This window comes from Orycteropus afer, unplaced genomic scaffold (assembly GCF_000298275.1).
Source record: "Orycteropus afer afer isolate SDZICR_OR568_19922 unplaced genomic scaffold, OryAfe1.0 scaffold00085, whole genome shotgun sequence".
Classification (NCBI taxonomy): Eukaryota; Metazoa; Chordata; class Mammalia; order Tubulidentata; family Orycteropodidae; genus Orycteropus; species Orycteropus afer.
The window spans coordinates 10,739,626-10,748,881 of record NW_006921672.1 but is presented as its reverse complement, the minus strand read 5'-3'; the positions used below and the strand labels follow the sequence as shown (position 1 = coordinate 10,748,881).

Genomic DNA, 9,256 nt, shown 5'->3' with positions numbered 1-9,256 from the left:
CTTCATTGACTAGCTTTCTCTTTACTACTCAGGTGGTTGTAGAGCAAATAGAAGTATTAAACAGTCTAGGTCAGGGTCTCTGCCTAACTCCTAAGGCAGGGTGGGTGAGTGGCAAGGAGCTGGTTTGAGGGAGGAGGCAGGCTGGCAGGCAGGTCATTGGGAAAGAAGGCCTGTGATTTAAAAGGGACTTACTGTGCCACAGTTCTGAACTCACCCAGTACTTCTCATTTCTCCCTTGCAGTTGGACACCCCCTTCCTACTAAGTGCCTCTTTGCAAGTAGCACCGTCCCCCCGCCCCCGCGCTCACTGGTACCACAACAGCAGGACGGGCCATGGCGGGTCGGGGAGGTGCAGCACGACCCAATGGACCAGCCTCTGGGAACAAGATCTGCCAATTTAAACTGGTCCTGCTGGGGGAGTCTGCAGTGGGCAAATCCAGCCTCGTCCTCCGCTTTGTCAAGGGGCAATTCCACGAGTACCAGGAGAGCACAATTGGAGGTGAGCGTCCACAAGGGAGTGGGGGCGGCCTCAGAGAAGCCAAGGGATGGCCTGGCATTGTGGGAAGGGGACGCCTCCTGCCCAGGACAGCGGCACCACCACCCCATGTGGAGTGCTGGAATCGAAGCCAGCAGTTCCATGTGAGAGAGTATCGAGAAGCACTGCTAGTGAGAATCAGCTCAGAGTTGAAAACAGGCTTTTGTCCTGCTCTGCCTCTTTATTATTTGTGTGACCTTGGCCAGGACCTCTCCCCTCGCTGGGAAGGGAGAGGCTGAGTGTGGATCTCTGTGGGCCCTTCCTGCTCTAACCAGCAGTCCATCTACCCCGCCCTCTCCCTGCATTACAGAATAGAGAAATGGCCTGTGGAGTTGTGGCTGGTAGAGGAGGCTGGTGTTTCTGAAGCTGACTTTTATCCTCTCTTTCCCATGTGATTGATTTCCCAGTGGTCAGCATTTAGGGGGTGAGGATCTGGACTCAGCCTCTTGCTCTGGTAACTGGGGCCGGGGCCGTCTTTAGGCTCGAGTCATCCTTTCTCTACCCTCTTGGTTGGTAGGAGGTTTCCAGGCAGCTGAAACAAAACGGGCCGTGTCAGCAGTCTTCCCACTGCCTCCTCAGCACTCGAGTCAGGAGCTGGAGAGGGGGAAGTGAGGGCCCTCGGTGAGGGGGAGGGGAGACCAGAAGAGCGGGCTACACAGAGCTGTCCTAGAACCCTCTGCTGGGTCCAGGGGCAAAGGGGCCCCCACAGGTCTGTGCCAGCCCTGGGACCCTCCTTTGAAGCATTTGTACAAGTGTTCCATGTTCTCCTTAGGCCAAAGATAGGGTCATTGTGTCCCCTGAAGATAAAGCCATAGCATAGCTATGCAAGAATAGGTCTGATTCAAAGCTGGGGGTGGTAGCTAGCCAGAGTGCCTGGAGGTGACAGACAGGTGGGAAACTGGCCACTCAGCCTCTGCCTGGCAGTGGAACAATACGTACTTCTGGGCTTTTCCCAGCACAGCTGAGCCTGTAAGTGTCCTTTAGAAGCCAGAGGTCAGCAACACCCCTGGGCAGGAGCATACTGGGAAACTGGGGAGCTTTCCAGCTGGTCTGTGCTCTTTGGGGAGAGCAGGGGAGGAGGACAGGCGGTGGACAGGCACCCTTCTGTGATTGGAATCAGGTGCCCTGGCCTTTTCTGCTCCTGCCCCTCACTGCTGCCTACCTCAGAGAGTGGTCCTGAAATGGTTCAAATGCAAATAGGCATGCATCCCTTTGCTCCCTTCCCCAGGCTGAGTCGAGGAAGCTTGTACACGCCCTACCCCAGACACACACACAAATTCCACCTCCCCTGCTTGGGCCTGTGTTCACTGCTCGGCTGGGACTTCTCTGTGCCCATCTTGGCAGCGGGCAGCTAAGTGCCAGTGCCAGGGTGCAACTGTTGGACATGTGTGGTGGTGGTGTCTCTAACCCGTTCTTGCCTGCTGACACCACCTTCTTTGTTACAGCGGCCTTCCTCACACAAACTGTCTGCTTGGACGACACAACAGTCAAGTTTGAGATCTGGGACACAGCTGGACAGGAGCGGTATCACAGCCTGGCCCCCATGTACTATCGGGGGGCCCAGGCCGCCATCGTGGTCTATGACATCACTAACACAGTAAACAATTTTTCTTAACTTCTTTCCCTGTTGTTCATCTTCTTGAAGCCCCAGCAATCTAGTTATCAAGGCCCCTGCTTCAGACCCCTGAGCTCCTCTGTTCCTGGGGTGGTGTGTGCCCAGGCCTTGTCTGTTGTTTGGGGGCATCTGGTCAGATCTTTAAGGTGTGGATGTCTTAGACATCTTGACTGTGACATCTCAAGTTTGTCTGGTGAGTGACCTGGGCAGAATGCCTCTCCCATCCCCTTGACATTGTGGTCCTATCTCCCCAGGATACATTTGCACAGGCCAAGAACTGGGTGAAGGAGTTACAGAGGCAGGCCAGCCCCAACATTGTCATTGCGCTCGCAGGCAACAAGGCGGACCTGGCCAGCAAGAGAGCCGTGGAGTTCCAGGTGGGGAGACGGACAGGACCTGGAGGGCAGGAGTACACCAGCTCCGCTTGGCTGCCTCCAGGCTGTCAGCGGCTTCAGGAAGGGCCGTGCTGGGAGGCGGCAAGGAAGCATTAATCTTCTATTCCTCCCAGAGCTCAGGCACAGGCCTAAGAGGAAGTGCCATCTACCTCTCTCCTTGTTCTTTTTCTTCAGGAGGAGAGGGATACATATGTGTAGTGTAAGCTTAGGTTAATTTTTTTCTTATAAATTGACTTTTAAATTACATCGAAAGTAATTATTTTTTATGTAATACAAGAGGGTGTGTGAAATGAAATCGAAGTCTCTTCTAACCTTAGAAATTCAGACTCCCTTCCCCCAGGTTCCCCACAGTTTCTTATCTTTCCAGAAATAGGCGTGTGCGTATGAGTTCCTTTCTTTACACAGTTGGGAGGGTGCTGCTGTGCATTAGCACGGTTTATTTTTTACCAGCCCCTTTGTGGATAGACCTCTAGGTTGTTTGTGAAGGCAACAGGCTAGAACAGTGCTGCAGTCACCATCCACATCCTTTGTCCAGGTGTGCAAGTGTCTTTGTAGAGGAACTTTTGAGAATTGTTCCAAGCCTAGTTATTTTAAGAACATGAAGGCAGAATGGACCTAAGAAAACTTCTGAGGAAGACATCTGCTGGTGTGTGTGCTGAGAGGTGCTAAACTGACGGGGGCCGGGGGAGTGGGGCAGATGTCTCAGGAGAAGGCAGAGCAGGAACGCCTTGAGCCTGATGGGCCTGGACTGGTGCAGCCTGTCTCTATTGTGGATAAGGCATTGTGACCAGGGATGGTTTTTATCTTGGGCCCCATCCTCTGCCAACTGCCGACATTTCCCTCCTACTCCCTCTCTCACCTCCGTCCGAACCAGGAAGCACAAGCCTATGCAGATGACAACAGTTTACTGTTCATGGAGACGTCAGCAAAGACTGCGATGAACGTGAATGAGATTTTCATGGCAATAGGTAAGCTGCCTTGCACCAAGGGGACTCCTGCACTGCTCTGATGTTCTGATAAAATAGTGTTGTCTTCTCCTTCATCTGAATCCCTGATGTATATCGTTCACCCCAGAGTTTTCTAAAGCCTGGGCCAACGTTCCAACTTTTCTCTTACTCCTTCACACTTTAACTTGCTGCCCATTTCAGAGACTGCCTTCACCAGCCCCCTACCTGCTTCTTAGAACTTTTTTTAGCACCTGGGCTCTGGATTCATCCTCCCTAGGGCTCAGATCCTAGCTCTGTCACTTATTAGCTCTGTGGCCTTGGGCAGGTTATTTAATCTCTCTTTGCCTCAGTTTTCCAAAACACTCAGAACATAATGGCATGTAGAAGCCTTCAGTGTGTGAGTTAGCACTGACTGAATGGTGAAGGCCAGATTCTACTCAGATGGAATTAGGAGAGAATATTGGGTGTCTCCCATCAAATGCATTTTTTACTCCTTCTCTCCCAAACAGCTAAGAAGCTCCCCAAGAATGAGCCCCAGAATGCTGCTGGCGTGCCGGGCCGGAACCGAGGTGTGGACCTCCAGGAGAACAACCCAGCCAGCCGGAGCCAGTGCTGCAGCAACTGAGCCCCCCCTTGCCTGCCCACTGCCCCCACCTCCTCCGCCTGAAAGACCCGACTGGAATCCACTCTAACCAATCGCACTTAACGACCAGGCTACCGCTGGGGGGGCAGAGGGAGGGGTCCTCCATGATTTCTCCATATAATTTTGATCATAGGCCGGAGTGAGTTATTCCACCTGCACCTTTCTGTACAAATACTAATTCAATTTTAAGTCTTAAGTCACTTTTTTTAATATATATGATCTGCTCTTCCCACTTCCTTCCCTTTCTACTGCTCCCCTACTTTTCCCTTGCTGGTAGTAGCCACGTGCTCCTGTAGTCCCCACCCTTGACCCTGGGGGCAGGGGCTGGAGCAGTTACCCTTCCTTCCCTTCTTGCTGAATAGCAGACTCAGCAGGAGCATCCACATCCCCACCTTGTTTGGAGCGACTTGACTTCTTTGGGTGGCGGGAAGGCCCTGGAGGCCAGAGGAGGAGAGCAAGCTTCCCTCAGCGGCTGTCATGAGGCCGCTGCACCCCCACCCCCCAGCTGGGAGAGAAACAAAGTTACTACAATTACTTATCACATTATTGTGACAGCCACGAACCCACTGCCCACCCCCACCCCCTTGGTCACCCTGACCTCTGGCTCTGAGCCCTGTTCTGACCAAATCGATGATGAGTATTTGGGGGTGGGTGGGTAAGGGGGGGAGTGGGGGAGGGATGGAACCAACTTTTTCTGTATTTTGTATTGTATGTTTTCTTCAACATGTAACCAATCAGTATCTTGTCAATATAGTCAGCCGATAGACCTCGCTCTCGTCTACCTTGTCTTTCTCTGGCAGAGTTTATCAGACCATGCCCTCTCTAGTTTTCTTGATGTTCATTTAAAACGAACCACTGAACCTTGTTTAAAAAAAAAAAAAAAAAAGATTTTTTTTTTTTTTTCCCTATGTGAGGGGATGCTGGTGGTCTTGGTAACCAAGAGAAAGAGGCCTTTAGGATTAGTGGCGCTTATGGGGTGGGGGTGGGGTCAGACGGACTTGGGGCTGAATCTCACCAAGTTTGAAGGGTTCTTCATTGGCCTCTCCCACCCTGCAGAGTACATGGGGGTGATGTACACTCTGTATTTGAAGATTGTTGGCTTCTAAACCATCCGAAGTGACGTCTTTGGGATTTTTTGATTAGTCTGTACCAGGCCTGTATGGGACTTGGTCCTCTCACCCTCTTACCTGAAGGGGAACATCGATCACCTGGAGAACCTGGGGCTGGTCATAAGGCCAAGGCTGCAGTGCCTGGCTTTCCTCACTGCCTCTCTCCTCATAGCACCACCACTGCCACCCCATACACACACACCAGGGCCAAGCAATCCTGTCCCCGGCCTCCCAGGGCCCCCTTCTGGTTCTGGAGCCAGATGAAGCTTAAGTCTCCAGGTCCTCTGCTGCTCCCTGCTGGACCCAGAGGTGGGCTGCCAAGGGCTGGGGGCTGTGGCCTAGCAGTGAGATGAGCTAAGTAGGGCAACATTCCCTTCCTGCTAACAGCCACAGGTGGACCTCCACCTCGAGGTGCCTGCCCTCCTCTTCCTCCTGTTCCTCTACCTCTGACCCCAAGTCCCAGAAAAGACCCCAGACGTCAAGGTTGCTGCACACACCGAGGTTGTTTACTAGCTCAGGCCAGGTTGGAACTCTTACAGCTGCGGCCCCTCAGTCTCGGAGACGGTCCTGTCTGGGTTTCTGGGGGAAGCAATGCCCGACACTGGCTTCTGACACACAGCTGGCCTGACGGGGTCAGGCAGCAGGTCATGGCGGCCGGATCTAGGTCGGGCGGCAGTTGCATTCGCCGGTGCACTTTCCGCGCCATGCAGAAGCTGCCCTCGCCCGGTCTGTGGCTCTGCAGGTGCTGCTGGCCCGTCACTATCAGGCACCCGCCGTCGACTCGCACCTCCAGCTCCTCAGGCGTGAAGCCGTGGGCATCCACCTTCCACTGGAAACCGCCCTCTGCATGGTCATCCTGCGCAGCTGCTGGATCGTCCCTGAGCAGCCGCACCGGCAGCCTGGCCACCTGGTTGTGTTCGGCAAGGGCCACGCTGGGACGCGTAAATAACCGCCACCTGCTTCTCGTTGGAGAGGCCGCTCCCAACCCTCTGCATCGGTGTGAGCAACTGCTGTCCAAGCACGCGCAGCTGCGAGCGCAAGCTTGCTCAGAGCGGGGCGGGGGCGCGCGGGGCGCTTACGAGGCTCAGCCTAAGGCGCAGCCTGCGAGAAAAGGACCCTCTCCCCGCGTGGTAGCCTCCCCTCTGCTGAACTCAGCTCTATTCCTTTCAGCTCGGTTCCCTTGTCTTTGTTGTTAGGTGCTGTTGAGTCGCTTTCAATCCATAACGACCCTGTGTACAACAACCACACTCCCCAGTCCTGCGCCAGCCTCCCAATCCTTGCTGTACCTGAGTCCATTGTTGCAGCCACTGTGTCAAGACATCTCCTTTGAGGGCCTTACCCTTTTTTGCTGACCCTCCACTTTACCGAGCATGATATCTTCTTCTTGGTGCCTCTGACAGCATGACCAAAGTAGGTCAAAGTCTAGCCATTCTTCCTCCCAAGGAGTGTTCCAGCTGCACTTCCACGACAGTCTTCTGCACTTCCGGCAGTCCATCGTACTTTCAGCATTCTTCTCCAGCATCACAACCCCAAAGCACAAGTCTTCTTCAGTCTTTCAACTCTTCGTTGTCCAGCCTTCACACACGTATGAGCGATTTAAACTTCTACAGCTTGAGTCAGACTAGACAGATCTTAGTCTTCAAAGAGACATCTTTGCTCTTTGTCACTTTAAAGAGGTCTTTTGCAGCAGATATGACCAGTGCAATACAATGTTTGATTTCTTGACTCCTGCTTCCATTGGTGTTGATTGTGAAACTAAGTAATAATAAATATTTGACAAACTTCTTTCTTCGTTTGTCATGCTGCTGCTTATTGGTCCAGTTGTGAGGATTTTCATTTAGTTTATGTCAGGTGTAATCCATACTGCAGACTGTAGTCTTTACTCTTCATCACTAAGTGGCATAGTGCCTAAGGCATTTGACTGCTAACCAGAAGGCTGACGGTTCAAACCCACCAGCCACTCCTTGGAAGGAAGACTAGGCAATCTACTTCTGTAGAGATATCGCCTCAGAAACCCAAGGAGGAGTCACTATGAGTCAGATCTGACTCAACAGTAGTGAGAAGTGCTTCAAGTCAGCTTCACTTTCAGCAAGCAAGGCTGTGTCGTCTGCATGTCCCAGGTTGTTAATGAGTCTTCCTCCAAACCCGATGCCACATTCTTCTTCATATGGTCCAGTTTGTTGGATTATTTGCTCAGCATACAGATTGAACAAGTATGGTGAAAGGATACAACCCTGATGCACTCCCTTCCCGATTTTAAACCATGCAGTATGCCCTTGTTCTGTTCAAATGACAGCCTCCTGGTGTATGTACAGGTTCCTCGTGAGCACAATTAAATGTTCTAGAATTCCCATTCTTCTCAATGTTATCTGTAATTTGTTATGATCCACACAAATGAGTGCTTTTGAATAGTCAGTAAAACACAAGTAAACATCTTTCTGGTGTTCTTTGCTTTCAGCCAAGATCCATCTGACATCAGCAATGGTATCGCTTGTCCCACATCCTCTTCTGAATCCAGCTTGCATTTCTGGACGTTTTCCGTCAATACACTGCTGCAACCATTTTTGAATTATCTTCAGCAAGATTTTACTTGCATGTAATATTAATGATATTGTTAGGTAATTTCCACATTCTGTAGGATCACCTTTTTTTGGAATGGGTACAAATATGGATCTCTTCCAGTCAGTTGGCCAGGTAGCTGTCTTCCAAATTTCTTGGCATAGATGAGTTAGTGCCTCTAGCTCAGGATCCATTTATTGAAACATCTCGATAGGTATTCCATCAATTCCTGGAGCCTTGTTTTTCACCAATTCCTTCAGTTCAGCTTTGACTTCTTTCAATACCATTGGTTCTTGATCCTGTTCCACCTCCAGAAGTAGGTGAACATCGTCCAGTTCTATTTGGTACAGTGACTTCTGTACCAAAAAGACTCCATCTTCTTTTGATGTTTCCTGCATCATTCAATATTTTGCTCACAGAATCTTTCAGTATTGAACTCAAGTCTTGAATTTTCTCTTCAGTTCTTTCAGCTTGAGAAATGCCAAGTGTGTTCTTCCCTTTTGGTTCTCTAACTCCAGGTCTTTGCACATTTCATTATAATAATTGACTTTGTCTTCTGGAGCTGCTCTTTGAAATCTTGTGTTCAGCTCTTTTATCTCATCATTTATTCAATTTGCTTTAACTACTTTGTTCAAGAGCAAGTTTTAGAGTCTCTTCTGTCATTCATTTTGGTCTTCCTTTCCTGTCTTTTTAATGACCTTTTGCTTTCTTCATGAATGAAGTTTTTGGTGTCATCCCACAATTCGTCTGGTTTTCAGTCATTGGTGTTCAATGCATCAAATCTATTCTTCAGATAGTCTCTAAATTCAGGTGGGATATAATCACGGTCATATTCTGGCTCTCCTGGACTTATTTTAATTTTCTTCAGCTTCAACTTGAACTTGGCTATTAGCAACTGATGGCCTGTTCCAGTCAGCCCCTGCCCTTGTTTTGGCTGAAGATATTGAGCTCCATCACCTCCTTGCACAAATGTCGTTGGTTCCTTGGCTTCTGCAAAGCGGCTGCACGCAGGTAAGAATCCTTTTTCAGAGGTGGGGGTCAGCTATGCATGTCCTACCCCCAAGGGTCAGGTTGTCAGCTGCCTTGGCGCTCCCACTCCCGCTTTTATCCTGCCCCTTTTGTGGGCCCTTCTCCACATCTGTCAGGGGCCCATGGGTAGCCTGAGGCTGTGACTGACCTGGGCTGGAACTGTAGGAACCCTACCCTGGAACCTCACGGGTCAAGATCAGATAGAACTTCTAGACTGTCTTGATCTTCCAGAAATCAGGCCTGGGGGCAAGAAAGATTACACCTAGCGGAGTGTGGCCCTCCGGGGTGATCCATTCTCTGGACCTCTTGCCTTTGCCTGACTGGGCAAAATGGCTTCTCGCCCGAGCCGACACGTCTTCCTGACCTTGTATTCCTGCTACACTGGAGCTGTTGTGCAGCTTTCCTTTGACACCTGACCCACTGCG

At 50.9% G+C, this 9,256-nt stretch overlaps 2 protein-coding genes across 2 annotated transcripts; one reads left to right on the top strand and one right to left on the bottom strand.

The window, feature by feature from the left end:
- The first annotated feature begins 265 nt into the window (after nucleotides 1–265).
- On the top strand, nucleotides 266–4,116 carry RAB5C (RAB5C, member RAS oncogene family). Its single transcript, XM_007942149.2, has 5 exons — nucleotides 266–498; nucleotides 1,980–2,131; nucleotides 2,404–2,526; nucleotides 3,419–3,512; nucleotides 4,001–4,116. The coding sequence occupies exons 1-5, from the start codon at nucleotides 333–335 to the stop codon at nucleotides 4,114–4,116; spliced, it is 651 nt and encodes a 216-aa protein (XP_007940340.1). The 5' UTR covers nucleotides 266–332.
- A 1,641-nt stretch (nucleotides 4,117–5,757) lies between these two features.
- Nucleotides 5,758–6,238, bottom strand: HSPB9 (heat shock protein family B (small) member 9). Its single transcript, XM_007942210.2, is given in 2 exon segments — nucleotides 5,758–6,189; nucleotides 6,191–6,238. Coding segments are annotated over 2 exon segments (480 nt in total).
- Between the last annotated feature and the right edge of the window lie 3,018 nt (nucleotides 6,239–9,256).

Excerpts from the sequence above, each read along its gene's own strand:
- RAB5C (XM_007942149.2), top strand. The coding sequence starts at position 333 with ATGGCGGGTCGGGGAGGTGCAGCACGACCCAATGGACCAGCCTCTGGG. Across the intron at positions 2,132-2,403 it reads TCTATGACATCACTAACACA|GATACATTTGCACAGGCCAA; the intron begins GTAAACAATTTT and ends CTATCTCCCCAG. Across the intron at positions 3,513-4,000 it reads TGAGATTTTCATGGCAATAG|CTAAGAAGCTCCCCAAGAAT; the intron begins GTAAGCTGCCTT and ends TCTCCCAAACAG.